Below are 20,729 nucleotides of genomic sequence, written 5' to 3'. Positions count from 1 at the left end.
GACATATGGTTATGTTCTGTCCATTTAACTAATCTGTTCACACTGTCTTGTAAATTGGATGTCAGAACTTTAATGCATGTGTGGTCGGAGTGTATGGAGTTATATCATCGGCAAACAATTCACAATTAGATTTGATATAAAGAGGCAAATCATTAATGTACAAGGAGAAAAGAAGGGGGCCAAGAATTGATCCTTGTGGTACACCATACCTTATTTCTTGAAAAGTTGATTTGGAAGATTTATTGCAGACCAGTTGTTGTCGATCTGATAAGAAGGAAGAAAGAAATTGTAAAGTATTCTTAGCTAAGCCATAACAAGCAAGTTTCTTAAGGAGAAGAGAGTGATTTATTACGTCAAAGGCTTTAGCAAAATCAACGAAGACAACACCTGTAAATTTACTATTATTTATATTTAAGAGCCATCTATCTATCATTTGTGTCAGAGCAGTATGACAAGAATGGTTTTCTCTAAAACCTGACTGTACTGGGTGAATCAATTGATATTTGTTTAAGTGACACGGTATATGTTTTTGGATATGCTTTTCAAGTGGTTTTGAAAGAACCGATAGTATAGATATAGGCCTGTAGTTAGAAGGATCAGAAGGATCACCTGATTTGAAGAGTGGAAAAACTTTAGCCTGTTTGAAACATACAGGAAAATAGCTTTTATCAATGCAGAGATTATAAATGTAGGAACTGATATATAAGGGATAAAAACTTTTGAATTTATATTTTTGGATTGACAGTAATCAGTTAGCAGTTCTAAATCATTATATTTCCATCTCTCATTAGTAATTAACTTTTCAGCTATATTTACAAAATGGTTGTTAATTGTATCTGGGGTTATATCATTAGTATTATTTCGTGATTTAGTATAGTGCTTGTTGGTTAGTCTGTTAATGGCATCCCAAATAGATCTTGAGTCTTTTTTGTTAGTCACTTTCTGTTGGTAATACTTGTGCATAGCTTTTCGTTGCATTGAATTCACTTTATTCCTTTTTTTAACATATTCTTCTTGGTTTACTGGTTTTAGAAGATCCCTAAGGTGCATTTCATTTTTTATTTCTTTAGAAATCCATGGAGGTAACATACGGTGTTTCACTCGTTTAGTCCTGATTGGTGAGTGCTTACTATAAATATTACTAAAGGTTCTTATCCAAAAATCTAAAGCATTTTCAGGATCGGTGTATTGATAGACATGAGAAAGTGGAGAAGAAAGTAAATCATGCAAAAAAGTATCTGTGTTAAAGTTGTTGAAACATCTATATTCAATGGTTTTGTGACTTGCTTTTGGAATTTTAATACCTTTTCTTTTCCAGGTGATGCAAACAGGTGAGTGATCGCTACATCCAGTGACTGGAGAACATATTTCTACAATATTTTGTTTGCATGAAACATAAATGTGATCAATGAGGGTACTGGAACTAGGGGTTACTCGTGTTGGTTTATCGATAGGTTGTTCCAAACTGTATGCTGTATATATCTGATTCCATTGCAGCTGAGGTTTTAATAGATTAATGTTAAAGTCACCGAACATAATAATTTCTTTATCTTCAAGCATGGCAGCATCCATCATTGAAATAAAATCATCAAACCAATTAACTCTTTCAGCCGGATTTCTGTAAATAAATCCAATAAGTAGCGGACTGATATGTTTTATTTTAATTTCTAACCATATGGATTCAATGTCGGACTGATCTAAACTCATTTTTCGCTTTAATGTGATTGCTTGACTGTGATACACTAACAGACCTGTTTCCTTTGAAGCTTTTGGATCAAGGCGGAGTATCTTATAACCCGGGATAGTTACATCAGAGTCACATATGCGATCAGATAAACGTGATTCTGAGAAACAAAACAAATGAAAAGGATTTCCGGAATTTTCTAAGATCAATGATATGTCATTCAATTTATTTAATGCGTGATTGATATTTAGATAACCTATGCGCAGTCCTTCTTTAGAAGGCCAAGTACAGAGTGTATGCATATTCTTAAGTGGTGATGCAAAACCAACAACTAAACACTCCAGGTTCCAGGTTAGGAAAAAAATAATAAGAAAGGTAAAGGTTGTTTAACGAAAATCACAAGGTGTTTGAACAATTGCATAAAGTTAAGCAATTACACACACATTCAAATACACGCGTGTACAATATTAAAAATAAATTACATATATAGATTACAAATGAAGTAATGTGGGCACTTAAGAGGACAGAGTCCAATTCAGAGAGAAAAAAACCCAAAACAACAACAAACAACAACAACAGCAAAACCCCCCAAATTTAAATACTGTAATAATTACCAAACATGAAATACAAAATTTCAAAGTTATATTTAGAAACGACAAAATTAAGTCATAAGTAATTCAAAATATTACCAGAATGCGCATTGAATTCAACCAAGACTCAAATGCCCTGAGAACAGAAGAGAGGTTAATCAATCCGTAAGAACAAGGAATTGCAGCGACACCGCTGTACGGAATAGAAGAGGAGAAGGAAGAGGGGAAGAAGAAGATGATGAAGAAAAGGCTGAAGAGTAGAAGACACCGACACACTATTTTGTTCAGCGCAATATGATAGGGGAATAAAGAAAGAATACCACAAGTGAAAACAGTAACAAATAACGGTAGAAATTTTTCAAAAGGAAAATTTAAGTGAAAAAAGGAAAAAATGTTCGTTAAAAAAAAAGAAAAAAAGAAGTCTTATTAATCAAACAACAACGGAGGTACAACAAGACGTCTGTAACCCCGGTTATCAATGGACCAGTGAAGTGATGTCAGCGAAAAAGGAAAAATAACACAAAAAACACACTTCACTAAATAATAGAACACTTGTCATGTGCTGGACCGGCACTCATGACATACACACGTGCGCGCGCGCATACACACACACACACACACACACACACACACACACAAACAGAAAAACAAACAAACAACAAAACAAACAAAAACACAAGCAGGCATGAAAAGTAGTCATACAGTTGCTTGCATGACAGTTCTACTTATCAAAAAGAGATTGCTATATTATGAATAACATCACTCATCGTTTAAGAGTGCGTCTACACCTGCACGCCATGCACACACATACCTTCACACACACGCGAAAGCGCGCGCAGACATGCATACACATACACTCACGGCGCTCAAGTGTACCTGTGAGCGAATCGATAAACATAAAATATTGTAATAATTGGTACGTTTAAACATCAAATATGATTTCCATTAAATACCTAGTTAAAATATTAAGTGGTGAGAATGGGCCAAGTAAAGCTATTGGACTCCATTTTAAAGGTGAGTTTGATAGGGTTGATAATAGTATTTGTTTGACAATATCTGGGAGGCCATCTGCAGTAGGCGCTCTGTATATGGATGAAACTGGCCGGAGATATTGTGTCCATTGTTTAACTGAGGTCTCTGTGATACAGGAGGGAGATTTGCTCTGAGTTCGTTTCCATTAAAATGATACATGTTCTGTTGTGCGGGGTGGTCATTTTGGAACTGATGGGGATAGCTAGGTTGGGCAAGGAACGGGACCTCTCTAGGACGTGTAGTTAGGTAATTAGTCAGTGGGGGAAACTGATCTGATGATGTGAAAGGAGGAGGAATCTGCTGGTCATACACCTGCCCTGTGTGGCGGGCCTGACTGGGTGCAGCAGATGCGGGGGGAAGACGGGAGGGACCATGGGGTCTGGAAGGATAACGTGAAGAGAATCGGGTTTGTTGGGGGCCTGTTCTGTTGTCACTATGGCGATTAGTTGGCGCTACATGTGTTGGTTTTCTCCACAGAGTTTTGATATTGCCTGCCAATCTTGCAGTGCCCTTGGCATTAGGATGTTTTATGTCAATGTACAGGCCTGTGTCAGAAGTAAATGTGACAAAGTTATCAATGTATGTCAGACTGTTTTTATCACATGCAGACTGTAAATTTTGATTTGATGGTATAATTGAGTTATTAAAGTGGTGTTTTCCTCTTGCAGGCAGAATGGAACTGAATGCCACTCGTGCCTGAGGGAAAGTTTTAAGGCAGAGGGTTATGAGTTCATTCCAAGTATCATGGGACACTGGGCCAGATGGACAGGAGTTAATGCCTACGTGGATTATGACATCCTTAATGGTAGATGAGACTGGCACCGAGAGGAGCCAGTTTTGTAGGTCTTCTAAGGTCATCCCTGGCACACACAGTTTGAACATGACTTCTCCAAACGGAGCAAGTCTTTTAGGGTTGATATAACGTAAAACAGTCTCCGATGAGCAACATTGTTGCTCTTTCAGGAATTGACATTTGGTTTAAGGTTTCTTGTGGGGTTGGTTTGGAGACGGAACTGAAAAGATTTCTTTCGAATGGCTTGATTTATTTTCTGACAAGCGGTCTATTTTGGGAATTTGAGTGCTATCTGTTCCTGACAAAATAGCAAAACCATTAGAAGTTGAAACAGAATAAAGCGTCACGTCACTGTTTTGGATTTTGCTGGATTCTGGTGAGTTAATAGAAACTGGATTCAAATTTGAAGCTGTATCCTCATTGTTAGATAGGTCAGTGGGTGACAGTGGCTTATTTCTGTCATGCTGGGTACAATCTTCAGAAGTACTGGGGTCCGCATTATTTTCATATGTCAAATACTCAGCTGTTTGTGTGCTGATATCAACATTTCGGGATATGGTTGGCTGGTTGTCACGGCAAATCTGTTGAAATGTTTGCGTGTTGACTGATGTTTGTTCTGAATGTTTTTTTGTTCTTTTGATTTCGAATTGCAGGGACCCTAACTGAGACTTAAGTGACTGGTTTTCTTTTGAAAGTTGTTTATTTCTTGCTTCAATTGTTTCTACAGCAGCTTGTAAGCTTTCTATTTTAGCGCTAAGAATACTAAACTTGTCAGCAATATGCGTGCGAAGTTCATTTTTTGCAGCCGTTTTTGCATCATCCACCATGGAAGTAATGGTGGCTTGGATTGTCTCCTCCACGTGGCACCAAGAGTTCACTGTCTGTTCCAGCTGAAGAACTCTTCTATTGAGTGCAGGCAGCGGGCTGGAGGCAGGTCGGGCTTTCTGTCCATGATACAGAGATCGTCGACACTGATTTCTGGTCCTCTTGCTGATGGGGGTGGTCTTTTTGCTGGTGGGTGGTGTGTTATTATCACCACAAGTGCTGGCCGCAACAGAGAGAGAGAGAGAGAGAGAGAGAGAGAGTGTGTGCATGTTTATGACCCGTGTTAGCTTTAGCATCATAACTTCACGTGCAAAATAATAATCATGTAGGGTGGATGTGCTGCATCTTGATATGTTTTTACGAAGTGAGTTCTCCTACCCTTTCCTTGTAGAACCAATATCATCAGTTCTCAGTTAGCTTTAAAAGAGAACAGGCAACAGCAGTGTGTGTGCGGGCCTCTGTCAACCTGATAGGGGTAATCAATCATTTACTTATTTATTTCCCTCCTTTCACGAGGACAGTCCCTTGCCCTTTAACCCCCCGCTCTCCTGTTCCCTTTACCCAAGTCCCGATCTTGTCTTGTCTTGTCCCCGTCTTGTCCTCAATAAAGCCTTGAAGCAAACTGGTGCTGACGTGGTGAGAGAACCCTGCCCAACCGGCTACACATCTGTGGTAAGCACTTCAGCTTGCATCATTGTTTGTTTCACTGTCAGCAGTTACGTACCTTCTTGCCCAAGTATTTCAAAGAGAATAGCTGCAGATGATTTTTGGAAAGTTATTTCTGACGAGGTTCGTATGGTCGAACTTTCATAGGCATTAGTTCATAGATCTGTTTCTACATTCCTTTAATGTACTTTAGAACTGTGTTAATGGCTTCTGATTATTATCATCATTATTGAATTGTTACTGTTAAATGAAACTGCATGTTAGTTGTGCATTTTTTGGTAGTTTTCTACCTTTTCTGTTTTCATCTTCCCTCCTCCCCCCCCCCCTACCCCCCACCCACCACCCTTTTATTTATTTTAATCGTCTAATATCACTGATAGTGAAAAACACTAAACTAAAGATGGAACACAAACACACACATGCATGCACACAACATCAGCAAGAACAACACCAACAACAATAATACAAGATAAGAGAATACTTTAATCACTAACAGAGACACTGCTGATAGAAAGGGCATTTGATTTACACAAGAAAAGATTTGATCAAGCATCCACCTTGCAAGATCTGAATACATAAATAAACATGCTTAATTAACACAGTGTCAGAAAATACATCGTATGGAAAATAAGAAAGAAAGGAATATAAAATACAGAAATACTAACACAATGGTTAGTTTCAATTTACTGATCATACATCAAAGAAACATATAATTATATATATACATAAATAAGACAAATATATACAAATATACAAAGACATAATATGTGATCGTTTCTTTCTATTATCATCTTTACATATTTCCCCACCACTTTAACCTAACTAGAAGCCTGATTGGAATCCAGTCTGTTCTGTTCTCCATCGGACACGGGTATACAACAGCCGGTCACACTGTGCACTGTCTGACCCTGGCCACTTGTTTGTAGGAAACCTTTCTCGCTCAGTGGTCACAACGACGGACCGTCCGAGTGCACACAGTCAGTTAGCACTGAGCTTTGCTGTGCAGACCCCATGCTGTGGTATAGCACGGCATGACTGACGATGGTGGTAAAGCAAAAAACACAGCACACAGTGCAGCTTCGTTGCTTGCTATTGTGTTGGGTTTCAATTACCGTGGTGTTGCCATAGTGTGTTTAAATTACCGTGGTGTTGCCATAGTGTGTTTAAATTACCGTGGTGTTGCCATAGTGTGTTTGAATTACTGTGGTGTTGCCATAGTGTGTTTAAATTACCGTGGTGTTGCCATAGTGTGTTTAAATTACTGTCGTGTTGCCATAGTGTGTTTAAATTACCGTGGTGTTGCCATAGTGTGTTTAAATTACTGTCGTGTTGCCATAGTGTGTTTAAATTACTGTCGTGTTGCCATAGTGTGTTTAAATTACCGTGCCAGTGGTGTTGCCACAGTGTGTTTAAATTACCGTGGTGTTGCCATAGTGTGTTTAAATTACCGTGGTGTTGTCCATAGTGTGTTTGAATTACTGTGGTGTTGCCACAGTGTGTTTAAATTACCGTGGTGTTGCCATAGTGTGTTTAAATTACCGTGGTGTTGCCATAGTGTGTTTAAATTACTGTCGTGTTGCCATAGTGTGTTTAAATTACTGTCGTGTTGCCGTAGTGTGTTTAAATCACTGTCGTGTTGCCATAGTCGGTTTATACTACTGTGTTGCCGTGATGTGTTTAAAATACTGTGGTGTTGCTGTGATGTGTTTAAGTTACCATGGTGTTGCCATGATGTGTTTAAATGACCATGGTGTTGCCATGATGTGTTTGAATGAGCATGGTGTTGCCATGATGTGTTTAAATGACCATGGTGTTGCCATGATGTGTTTAAATGATCATGGTGTTGCCATGATGTGTTTAAATGAGCATGGTGTTGCCATGATGTGTGTAAATTACCATAGCGTTGCCAGGTGTTGCCATGATGTGTTTTGAATTACCATAGCATTGCCATGATATGTGTAAATGACCAGTGTTGCCGTATGTGTAAATTACTATGGTGTTGCCATTATGTGTTTAAATTACCATGGTGTTGCCATGATATGTGTAAATGACCAGTGTTGCCGTATGTGTAAATTACCATGGTGTTGCCATTATGTGTTTAAATGACCATGGTGTTGCCATGATATGTGTTAAATGACCATGGTGTTGCCATATGTCTAAATGACCATGCCGTTGCCAGGTGTTTAAATGACCATGCCGTTGCCAGGTGTCTAAATGACCACTTCTGAAAGTTCCCATGTTGTTTAAATGACCATGGTGTTGCCATGTGTTTAAATGACCATGGTGTTGCCATGATGTGTTTAAATGACCATGGTGTTGCCATGTGTCTAAATGACCATGGTGTTGCCAGGTGTTGCCATCAAGTGTAAATTACCATGGTGTTGCCATGATGTGTTTGAATTACCATGGTGTTGCCAGGTGTTGCCATCAAGTGTAAATTACCATGGTGTTGCCATGATGTGTTTAAATGACCATGGTGTTGCCATCAAGTGTAAATTACCATGGTGTTGCCATGATGTGTTTGAATTACCATAGCGTTGCCAGGTGTTATCATGTGTTTGAATTACCATAGTGTTGCCATCATATGTGTAAAATACCATGGTGTTGCTGTGATGTGTTTGACTTACCACAGCGTTGCCATGTGTTGCTGATATCATTGTTAGAACTTGAGGAAGTCCTTTGAATGACTTGCCTGAACAAGGGCTTGAACCTTCTACTCCACTGGTTTGATGCCATGTCTGCTGATTTTGTCCCCCAGGAAAACAACTTTCTCTGCACCAAAAATACACTTACCCCTCTGGTGTATTTTACATAAACAATACACGAAAATCACAGTCACTCAATGTAAACACGTAAAAAACATAAAATACTGAAATGCTAAGTTGATAAGGATCTATCGTACAATGATCATATCACACATACTTTCACAGTCATTCATCATAAATACATAAGGAGCATAAAATGCACAGATACAAAGTTGATGCTAATCAGTCTCATACAACAATCAGAAATCAACCAGTGCGATAAGCACAGTAAGAGAAAATATAATACTACAGTTAAAACAACGATGTACATAATTAAAACCAGTTGCTGTTCAACAGTATTTGAAATCCGTGCACAATTATATAATTCACAAAACCTTGCATGCGCACGCACGCGCGCACACACACACACACACACACACACACACACACACACATGTACACAACCCCCTCGCATCTGACATGATTGTATAGGGAGAGTCTGTATATGTCTGAAACGTAACCACTTGCCCTTCCACTTGTAAGTCACACACCAGTGGGGCAACTTTCTCTTCAACACCCCCTTCCTAACCCACAGCACAAAAGACAGTTCTCCACATTCACACCTCTGTTCTTTTGAAAACACATTTCTATATGTCCTTTTTTTCCACACTGGAAACAGTTTCTGTCTTTGAACGGGCACTGACGTGGGTCATGCAGCACACCACAGTGAAAGCAACGTTGGTCAGTGGTTGGTGGTCAGGAGTGTTGTCGTCTGTCATCCCCTGGTCCTCTTCTGGTAGAAGTTTGCTGTTCCTGTCTGGCCGTCTGTGTATCAGCCTGCACCTTCATGACGCTCTCTGGTGACGCTCCCTCCCAAGAAGAATGCATGTTCTGGATATTTCTGACAGCAGCTTCTTGAGACTCAGCAAATTTGAAATGCTCTATCAAGTGTCAAGTCACTATCTGGAACACTCAGATTTTTTCTTGAATTTGTTCATTACGACACCAATAATGAACCGGTCTCTGACAAACACTGTCCAAAGTTGAATGGCTGGGCGAGTCTATGAAGTTAAGCAAGATACATCTGGTCACTGTCCTCTTTTCTGTTTCCAGAATGAAACAACAGACTGACACAACCACTAACAACACCACACTGACCACACCACACTGACCACACCACACTGACCACAACTTACAAGTGTGTCTCCCTTGCACTGTTCCTAACAGTGCTTAAACAATAAAAAGAAAAAGAAAAAGAAAAAAAGAGGAAAGGAAAAAAAGAAAAGAAAAAAGGGGAGAGTATTGCATACATTACTCTCTGAATACCCCTAAAAATTTCTTCACACAACATGATTTCAACACAATATACCGAATGAATGTCCACTTGTAAACGTTTAATGACTGCATGATATCAGTCCTACATTCAGCAAATGGAAATGGATGAGCCAAATAATTGTATACATGATATTGCTGGGGCACTGGAAATGATAAGGTGCTGTATGTTCTATTACATTTTAAAGAGTCAACAAACTTCAAAATGCTTATGGAAAGCAGGGTGAAAAGATGGAAACGTAAATCATATTTCATGCACAAAAATATATAAATAGATAAATAATCAAAATGAAATACAATGAAAAAAAAAAACAAATTACCTTAAGAAACGTGGCTTCAACTGAGTGCAGAGCACATAATTCTGGGAACAAAGGTCGATCTATAACAAATGGGGACAGCTGCATGGAAGAGAAAGATAGTATTGAACACATATTCAGCAGGTGCAACAGCTCAAAACTTTTCTGAGAAACGAAAAATCAAAGAATTATTCAAAGCAAAACGTGTGATGTGCACAAAAAATTAAAAAAAGTCAATCGGGTCATAAACGAAAAATTGAGTTCCTTTGACAGATACCTTTCCCCATGTTATAACAGAAAAACACACAATGCTAGGATGGCAATGGACATACAGTTTAAAAACAGTTCCCCACGTTATAACAGAAAAACATACAATACTAGGATGGCAATGGACATGCAGTTTAAAAATAGCGCTTGATGTATCACTCAATTACAAATATTATTTCATGTCATATCATTCTTTCTGTGCGTGTGTGTGTGCGCGCGCACGCGTGTGTGTGTGTGTGAGCGCGCACGCGCGCACGCGCGCGTGTGTGTGTGTATGTTGGGTAATATTTGTGTTATACCTACTTTGGTTTCTTCTTTGTATTACATGACTTTCTCAATATTGTTCACTGTCATAAGCTAGTATATACATACAGGCCTGTCAATCTAAATAATATTTTTACTAGCCATCTGAAAAAAAGTGTCTGTAAAAGTAAAAAGTTTGTGCTGAAAATAGAACAATTTCATGTAGCTAATGCTTCCCTCGTTGACTGACATTTCACTGGTTTTCAATCACAATACAGATCTTCCTAAATTTGAAATTTCCCTGTCTTCCACATGGGCGCCAGGCGTAATATACACGATATTCACTAGGATAAAGAGAGTTCTTTTGTCAATAATGTGATCAGCACATGGATGATTTCTTCCACGTAATATACACGATATTCACTAGGATAAAGAGAGTTCTTTTGTCAATAATGTGATCAGCACATGGATGATTTCTTCCACGTAATATACACGATATTCACTAGGATAAAGAGAGTACTTTTGTCAATAATGTGATCAACACATGGATGATTTCTTCCACGTAATATACACGATATTCACTAGGATAAAGAGAGTTCTTTTGCCAGTAATATGATCAGCACATGGATGATTTCTTCCACGTAATATACACGATATTCACTAGGATAAAGAGAGTTCTTTCGTCAATAATGTGATCAGCACATGGATGATTTCTTCCACGTAATATACACGATATTCACTAGGATAAAGAGAGTTCTTTCGTCAATAATGCGATCAGCACATGGATGATTTCTTTCACGTAATATACACGATATATATATTTTTTTTTTTTCAAGGCCTGACTAAGCGCGTTGGGTTACGCTGCTGGTCAGGCATCTGCTTGGCAGATGTGGTGTAGCGTATATGGTTTTATCCGAACGCAGTGACGCCTCCTTGAGCTACTGAAACTGAAACTGAAACACGATATTCACTAGGATAAAGAGAGTTCTTGTCACAACTCATGACAATCTCGTGTGGAGTGTTTTGTACATGCCCTTCCCCACTCGCTCTCCCCAGCTTGTCTTTTTGTATGTGTGACTCCCGGTTGTACGTTTTTCACGTGCAATCGTGGAGTCATGTGTGTTTGTGTCACTGCTGAGCAGAGTTTAAAATTTCTCTGTTCTGTCAGTGACACTTCTCTAGGTTTTTCGCCCGCGGCCTTCTTGGAGGAAGGTCGTGCCTGTTTGGTTCGGGGCTTTTTGCCCAGCTGGTTGGCACCTTCATGTGAGGATCGCTTTTCCTCCTGGTGGCCATGCTTCTATGTTCTGTGTGCTCCAGCTCAGAGGGAGTGCCCTGCTGGACGTGTCTCGTCTTTGTTTTGGTTTTTTATTTCCAGCGTCAGGGTAGTGGTACCCGGTTGGCAGTTTGCAGCGTCCCACTTCGTGCACCATCTCTTCTTCAGCCTGTGTTGGCCAGGCGGCGTTGTTGCTCCTTCTGCTGCTGACTGCTGTCTTCAGTCCTGCTGCCCTCTTCTCATCACTGTCATCGTTTGTTCACTAGTTTCGTCGTCTTCTGTTTTCATCTGTCTTCAGTTTTCGCCGTTCAAGTCATCGTCTTTTCTTGTGTTGTGCAGTGCTTCAGTTTATCTATTCGTCAAACGTCCTTACGTCCTTAGTTCATTGTTAGCATTCTCCGGACTGACTGCCGCTGGACGGCCGTGTCTTAAAGCTCTGTGCTTTGTGGGGTTTTTTTTGTGTGTGTGTTATTTATCCATTCTGTCAGCGGACTTATCATTTCTTGCTAAATATAAGATTGTAGTTTTATTAGTCAAGTTCTGTGTGTGACTGAATAAATGTATGTAAACCCTGAATTATTTCAGTCTGTGTTTGTGTTGTCTGGGTGTTAGTGCTGGGCTGGGTTGGGGTTTCTAGTCCGCTCTCTTCTAGAGCGTGACAGTTCTTTTGTCAATAATGTTATCAGCACATGGATGCTTTCTTCCACGTAATATACACGATATTCACTAGGATAAAAGAGTTCTTTCGTCAATAATGTGATCAGCACATGGATGATTTCTTCCACGTAATATACACGATATTCACTAGGATAAAGAGTTCTTTCCTCAATAATGTGATCAGCAGATCGGATTATTTCTTCCACATAATATAGATCTAGATCAAGGTTTCAAACTTCCTCTGTTTTCATCCCGTCTTTCTGGCTTTGAGAAGACGACACAAACACTCCGCACACTGAATCACATAACAGACAGACAGACAGACAGAGACAGACAGACAGACAGACACAGACAGACAGACAGAGACAGAGAGAGAGACAGACAGACACAGAGAGAGTGACAGACAGACAGAGACAGACAGACAGGCAGAGACAGACAGACAGACAGAAAGAGAGAGGATGGGTCATAGATATTACGTGGACTCATTTTGTTTACACACGTGATCCAAAAGAGGGTGGCGCTACACTGTGGCGAAACACGTTCCCTGTGGTGAGCAGCCCGAATTTCACACAGAGAAATATGTTGTGACAAAAAGATGCATTGCAATGCCATGCCATAAGTCATCCATGCTAAGCAATACAATACAATACAATACAATACAATACAATACAATACAATACAATACAATACAAGCTTTGTGTGACCAACAGTCAACGTATATACACGAGCTGTGACGTACAGCGGGAGGTGGCACTGTGCCCGTCAGTGTAGTCCTTGACTTCACTGTGGACACACACCACCACCCGCCGCTCAAGTCCTTGCACAGTCTCCCACTCAGTGACTGTGACCCGGTCTGTGAGAGCCAGTGCCATGTCCCGCATGCCGTTCCTGTCGCCGCGTCGAACAACACTAAGCGGCACGCCTTTGCTGCGGAGCGTCGCCACCATGGCACTGGCCTCACCACCCCCACTGCCTGTCGCGCCATCAGTGATGTTTGCCACTGACTTGAAGAGGATGAAGACGTCTCTGTAGTGGAGCCCTTCTGGACCTGTTGAAATGATTAATTGATTGATTGAGCGATTGATTGATTGATTGGTTGATTGAATGATTGATTGATTAGCAGGATGGTTGGTTCGATTGCTGATTGACTGACTGAAGGAAAGACTGATTAATTGATTAATTGGTCAGTTGACTAATTTGTTGACTGATTTGTTTGCGGTTTGGTTGGTGGAGAGAGAGAGAGAGAGAGAGAGAGAGATTTGGATACTTATACACTACTTATTCTGTAGCGCCTGTTCTCGGTTTGAAACCAATACGGAGTCATTTGCACAACAGGCTGTCAGCCTGGGCAGAGCCGACTGCTGCCTTTCGGCGCTCATCATTCGTTACTTGTGTCATTCAGTCAGGATTCTGTCACGCACGTACGCACGTGCACACACATGCATGTTAGAGAGGATTTTACTATGAATCTTTGCCAACTCCCTTGTTGCTGTGGACTCTTTTACGTAAACAAATGTATAAATGTATGCTACATACGGAACCTCAGTTCAACGCCTGGTCCGAATCATCAGCATCCAGACGGCCACTGAAGGTCGAGTGGAGGGAAATAGAATAGTGGTGGTTCGAACCTATACGCTCAGATTATTTTGCTTCCTAGACGAACACGTTACCACTTGGCCACCACTCCACTATATGAGAGAGAGACAGAGAAAGGAGAGAGAGTGAGAGGGGGACAGAGAATAGAGAGAGAAAGAGAGAGGGAGAGAGAGAGTGAGTGAGAGAGAGTGAAAGAGTGAGTGAGGGAGAGAGAGAGAGAGAGAGAGAGACAGCGAAGAGAGAGTGGAAGACAACCATAGGAAAAAAACCAGACAGGTGTATACAGACATATACAAAGCTAGATAGATCGGCGGATAATTAGCTAGCTACACAACACACACACACACACACACATTATCGTTATCTATATATGTATATATATACAATGAGAGAGGGGGTAGATGGAAGGGTAGATAGCGTATATATATATATATATATATATATATATATATATATATATATATATATATATATAATGTGTTTGTGTGCGTGTGTGTGTGTGTGTGTGTGTGCGCGCGCGCGCGCGTGTGTGTGTGTGCATAATGCAAGTGTGCGTGCATGCACGCGCGCGCACGCGAACATGTATTGTTGTTTGTTCGTGTAAAAACTAGGAGGTGAGGAAAATGCTTCCAAAGAGGAGCAGCTAACACCACCCATGTGTGAAGAGGAATATTTCTGGTGGGTTCTTCTTCTGGTCCACTTGTGTTCTTTGTGATGCCGTGTATCAGAAAGATAATTTGGAACTGATCCTTGCTCGTTTTTCTCAAGGTACAGTTTGTGTAACAAAAACCCACAAGTACCCGTAACCAAGCAAGCCACCACTACCATCACCTATCTGTCACTACAAACTAACCCATCCACCACAACTAACCACCACCACCACCACCACCACCCATCCACCACAAATAACCACCACCACCACCCACACACGACAACTAACCACCACCACCACCACCCACCCACCACAACTAACCACCACCACCACCACCCACCCACCACAACTAACCACCACCACCACCACCACCACCCATCCACCACAACTAACCACCCCCACCACCCACACACGACAACTAACCACCACCACCACCACCACTCATCCACCACATCTAACCACCACCACCACCACCACCCACCCACCACCACCCACACACGACAACTAGCCACCACCACCACCACCCATCCACCACAACTAACCACCACCACCACCACCCACCCACCACAACTAACCACCACCACCACCACCCACCCATCACAACTAACCACCACCACCACCCACCCATCACAACTAACCACCACCACCACCACCCATCCACCACACCACCCACCCATCACAGCTAACCACCACCACCACCACCCACCCACCACAACTAACCACCACCACCACCACCCACCCACCACAACTAACCACCACCACCACCACCCATCCACCACAACTAACCACCACCACCACCCACACACCACAACTGGTGGTGGTGTGTCCATCGAGATCGATGATGACCATCGTTGTCATCCAGCTGGGGGATGGGGGGAGGGTGGTGGTGGGGTGGGGGAGAGGAAGCTCATGAATCTATCTGTGAATGCGCAGATGGCTGAATAGTCCAATCTGCGCACGAAATGTTCGCTGACAGTTGGGGCAGACAAAGACAGGCATATCATTGTCAGGGAGCTTGTTTGCTCGTGACTTTCTGGCCTGCCTCTTCTGAACAGCTGCAGCAGTCCTGTTGGCCTCGCACAACTTGGCGCCTTTGTGCATAGCAGCGCGCCATTTGTCACGGTCCACTGCAGATTCCTCCCAGGAGTCAGGGTTGATATCAAACGCTTTAAGAGAGACTTTCAGAGTATCTCTGAAGCGCTTCTTCTGACCTCCGTGTGATCTCTTCCCTTGTTGCAGCTCGCCATAGAAGAGCCTTTTGGGCAGCCGATGGTCTGGCATGCACGCCACGTGTCCAGCCCAGCGAAGCTGGGACTGCATCAGGATGGTGAAGATGCTGGGAAGGATGGCTTTTGCGAGCACCTCTGTATCTGGGGTCCTGTCTTGCCACTTGATGTTCAGTAGCTTCCTGAGGCATGTTGTGTGGAAGTGGTTCAGCTTCTTGGCATGTCGTTGGTACACTGTCCAAGTTTCGCAGGCATACAGTAGTGTGGGGAGAACTACTGCTCTGTAGACCTTTAGCTTGGTCTCAAGACTAATACCTCTTCTGTTCCAGACATTTGCACTGAGTCTGCCAAAAGTTGCGCTTGCTCTTGCAATCCTGACGTTCACTTCATCGTCGATGGTTGCATTTCGTGACAGTGTGCTGCCAAGGTATGTGAACCGCTCCACCACACTGAGTCTCTGACCGTTGACTGTGATGTTGGGCTCAACGTAGGGTTTCCCTGGGGCTGGCTGATGGAGAACTTCAGTTTTCCTCGTGCTGATGGTAAGGCCGAAGTTCCTGCTGGCAGTGGCAAACTTGTCGACACTGAGTTGCATGTCAGCTTCAGATCCAGCGTTGAGGGCACAATCATCAGCAAACAAAAAGTCTCTGATGATGTCTGTCATGACCTTCGTTTTTGCTTGAAGCCTTCTGAGGTTAAACAACTTGCCATCTGTTCGGTACTTTAGGCCGATTCCAACATCGCCATCTCTGAAGGCATCAGTAAGCATTGCAGAGAACATGAGGCTGAACAGCGTTGGAGCCAGGACGCAGCCTTGCTTGACACCATTTGTGACCGCAAAAGGAGCAGATGTTTCGCCATTGTCCTGGACTCGAGCCTGCATGCCTTCATGGAATTGGCTGACCAAGGAAATAAATTTCCGAGTGCATCCGTACTTGGTCATGATCTTCCACAGTCCCTCTCTACTCACGGTGTCGAAGGCCTTAGTGAGGTCGACATAGGTGGAGAACAGATCAGCATTTTGCTCCTGACATTTCTCTTGCAGCTGCCTTGCAGCAAACACCATGTCGGTGGTTCCGCGCTCTTTCCGGAATCCACATTGGCTCTCAGGCAAATGACCTTGGTCAAGGTGTGCTGTGAGGCGGTTTAGTAGGATCCTGGCAAGTATCTTGCCTGCGATGGAGAGCAAGGAAATGCCCCGATGGTTATCACAGGCTTGCCGGTTCCCCTTTCGCTTGTACAAGTGGATGATAGATGCATCTTTGAAATCCTGGGGGATCGTCTCTTCTTTCCACATGAGTGAGTACAGCTGATGGAGCTTCCCAGTCAGCACAGTGCCTCCATCCTTGTAGACCTCTGCTGGTATGGAGTCTGAGCCAGGTGCTTTGCCACTGGATAGCAGACGGATTGCTTTCTGGGTCTCAAGAAGTGTTGGCGGATCGTCCAGTGCTTCGTTGATGGGGACTTGTGGGAGACGGTCTATGGCTTCATCATTTATGGAGGAAGGGTGATTTAAGACACTGTTGAAGTGCTCAGCCCAGCGTTCGAGAATTTTTTCCTTCTCAGTGATCAAGGTATTCCCATCTGCACTGAGGAGGGGGGATGATCCTGAGGATGTGGGGCCGTAGACTTCTTTTAAGGCATCATAGAACCTCTTCATATCGTGCCTGTCAGCATATCCCTGGATCTCATCAGCTTTGTCACTCAGCCACTTATCCTGCATCTGGCGTAATTTTTGCTGAACAGTCCTGCAGATGGCATCGTATGCATCCTTTTTTTATGTGGACTTTGGGTTGCTCAGGTAGGCTTGATGCAGACGGCGTTTCTCATCCAGAAGCTGCTTGATTTCATCACAGTTTTCATCAAACCAGTCTTTGTGCTTTCTGGTCATGGGTCCCAGGGTCTCTGAAGCTGTACTATAGATCAGCTCACGCAGGGTCCTCCAGTCGGACTCCACATTCTGGTTGTCCAGAGAGGCGGATTCCTGACGATCTTCCAGCAGCTCCACAAAGGACTGTTTGATGGTGATGTTATTCAGCTTAGTGATGTTGAGCCGTTTTGGAGCCTTCTGGCCTTGGGGGCGTCTCTTGGGCTGGATTCGAATATTCAGCTTCGAGACTACAAGGCGATGGTCTGTCCAACACTCGGCGCCGCACATGGTCTTTGTTACACGTACATCTTGCCTATCCCTTTTCCTGACGATGACGTAATCGATGAGATGCCAATGCTTTGAGCGAGGGTGCATCCATGACGTCCTGTTACGGGTAGGGAGGCAGAAAACTGTGTTGGTTATCAGTAGTTCATGCTCTGCACAAGTCTGAAGCAAAAGCAATCCATTTGGGTTGCAGTGGCCCACACCGTGCTTTCCAATCACTCCATCCCAGGAGATGTAGTCAGAGCCAACTCTAGCATTGAAGTCCCCAAGAATGATGAGCTTGTCTGCTTTAGGGATAGCAGCAATGACAGAGTGAAGGTCCTCGTAGAACTTCGCCTTCACTTCATCCGGGTTGGTCATGGTTGGGACGTAGGCACTGACAATGGTGAGGTGCTTCTGGCCAGATGCCAGTGGGAGTTTCATGGTCATAAGCCTATCGTTGACTCCCTTTGGGATTCCAGCTAGCTTGCTGACAAGTGCTGTTTTTACTGCAAAACCAACGCCAGCCTCACGTCGCTCTTCTCTTCCTCGTCCACTCCAGAAGAAGGTGTAACCAGATCCCCGTTCACAGAGCTCGCCTTCGCCTGCAAGCCGAGTCTCACTGAAGGCTGCGATGTCAATGTTGTATCTGGCGAGTTCGGATGCAACTAGTGCCGTTCTCCTTTGGGGTCTGTCCGCGTTATCTCTGTCCAGGAGAGTCCTTATGTTCCAAGCACCAATGGTGAGAGGAACGATCCTTGTTTTTTTCTTTTCTTTCTTTTTGTTTCGACCGCTGATGTAGGGTCCCCGCCAGCCGCGGTATGCTGGCCAGGGTGATATGGAGCAGGCAATTTTTAGGGCACCTTTTCTAGCCCCTTCCTCATGCCAAGGAGGTGAGCAGTGCATTCCTAAAGAGGGCTGCTCAGACGCTCAGACGGCTGCCGAGCTCCATCGCTGCTCCTGTCGACGAAGAACGACCCTATGGCCTGACCCGCCTGCGTGCAGGTCTGCGGCTGCGACTGCCAGTGTACCCACACCTGTCGTTTCGTCGCTCGCCTGTCGCCACAGGACTTGGGGGTGATGAAATGATGAAGGATGAAAGGTCATTTTGGATGACTGATGACTTGCGCGATGAGTTTATTTAAAGTGAAGAGGAGTTGCGCAACGTCGACCTCACTCTCTCGTCCGGGTCCACCAATTTCCAGTGGCAAGACTAAGTCGAGACGATTGGAGGATGAGCACGGATGCAGTGGATGACCAAGATATCCTTTCGGTGTCTCATCTTGCTCTCTGCACTCCACAGTGCGTTGTTGTAACCGCCTTCCTCTCCGTTGAACCGATAGGTTTCTTCCGCAGATTCTTCCGGATCCAGACTTCGCATGCATGGGTAGACACACCCCGGGGGCCAACTGCGTGTGGCATGCACACAGCACAGTGGAGCTAGATGGCCGTCGGTGGCTCTCCTGAGCCGACGCCCTTTTAGGAATCTCCATCAGGGTGTCTAGCCACCCGCCTCACCAGTCCCGGAAGGGAGCGGTGGGAGTGCCGGTTTAGTCGCCGGCAACCCGACCCTGAACAGGTTGTACTGGATTACAGGTTACCAGTAGCAGATCTAATGACCTGACCTGACCTAACCACCGCCACTACCACCCATCCACCACAACTAACCACCACCACCACCCACTTTCCAACACAAACTAACCAGACCAAAAGACAAATTACCTGCCCGGCCCACACCTAACTTGTCAAGCTCCTCCGCCACAGCCTCCCCGCATCGCGCGCAGTCCACAGGATGGCCCGGGGAGTGCCCGGCCTGCCCCTCGTGCAGCAACCACAACACCGGCGGCCCGTCCGTGTCCGCTGGGCAGCTTCTGGTGCTGTACTTTGTCACGCGGGTCAATCTGTCCACGTCAAAATGAGGAAACTGAATTGTTTCTTTAGATAAGTATAATGATACGCACACCCACGCACGCCAACACCCCCCCCCCCCCCCTCGCCCCCCCCCCCCCCCCCCAACACACACTTTCAGATTACCATGTTTGAATAAAACTTTGACTTTTTTACCCCCTCCCCCCCCTCTCTCTCTCTCTCTCTCTCTCTCATTCACACACACACACACACACACACACACACACACACACACACACACACACACAACAATAACAAAAATAACAGCAACAACAACAACAACAAAAACCCACAAACAGACAGACAGACAGACAGACACACAGACACACACACACACACACACACACACACACACACACACACACACAATCAATATGTGTTAGTGGGAGAGATGGTGTTACTTTGTATTGTGTTATGTTTCTGACGTCGTTAAACGAATGGATCGAAGATGACTTGTTGATTAACTGATGTTTTACATCCAGTGTGCTCTTGACTCTGTCTCCCCACTGTCGCTTTTCTTGAAGCTGTATTTAGGGAAGTTAGTGTGGAAACGTCGTTTGAGTTTGGTGTTCAGGTTGTTGAACACTAGTGCTGGAGTATGGTCGTGCACTGGTGTTAGTACTGAGGGCTATGTCTGTGTTGGAATTTGTTTAAATAAGGAAACATTGCTGTGGTTGTGTTGACATTTCGATATCATTACCGTCATGATCATCTCATAATAATAATAATAATAATGGATACTTATATAGCACACTATCCAGAAATCTGCTCTAGGTGCTTTACAAAAACGCTTTTGTTAACATAATACATC

General features: G+C 43.5%; 2 protein-coding genes and 1 long non-coding RNA gene across 4 annotated transcripts in view; 2 read left to right on the top strand and 1 right to left on the bottom strand.

The window, feature by feature from the left end:
* The window catches only part of LOC143277353 (uncharacterized), a 610,653-nt gene that overhangs the window by 219,067 nt on the left and 370,857 nt on the right, over nt 1-20,729 (top strand). The window lies entirely within an intron of this gene.
* LOC143277316 (uncharacterized) overlaps nt 1-20,729 on the top strand; it is a 273,528-nt gene that overhangs the window by 185,969 nt on the left and 66,830 nt on the right. The window lies entirely within an intron of this gene.
* The window catches only part of LOC143277309 (uncharacterized), a 64,471-nt gene continuing 56,598 nt past the window's right edge, over nt 12,857-20,729 (bottom strand). Inside the window, exons 12-13 of the mRNA XM_076582090.1 lie at nt 19,733-19,911; nt 12,857-13,450 (exon numbers count right to left, since the gene is read on the bottom strand). Of these exons, the coding sequence (XP_076438205.1) occupies nt 13,113-13,450; nt 19,733-19,911 (517 nt within the window). The 3' untranslated portion in view covers nt 12,857-13,112. The remainder of the gene's footprint in view (nt 13,451-19,732; nt 19,912-20,729) is intronic.

The sequence above is a fragment of the Babylonia areolata genome, chromosome 34 (assembly GCF_041734735.1).
Source record: "Babylonia areolata isolate BAREFJ2019XMU chromosome 34, ASM4173473v1, whole genome shotgun sequence".
In the NCBI taxonomy this organism is placed as follows: domain Eukaryota; kingdom Metazoa; phylum Mollusca; class Gastropoda; order Neogastropoda; family Buccinidae; genus Babylonia; species Babylonia areolata.
This window is presented reverse-complemented; position numbering and strand designations above follow the sequence as displayed.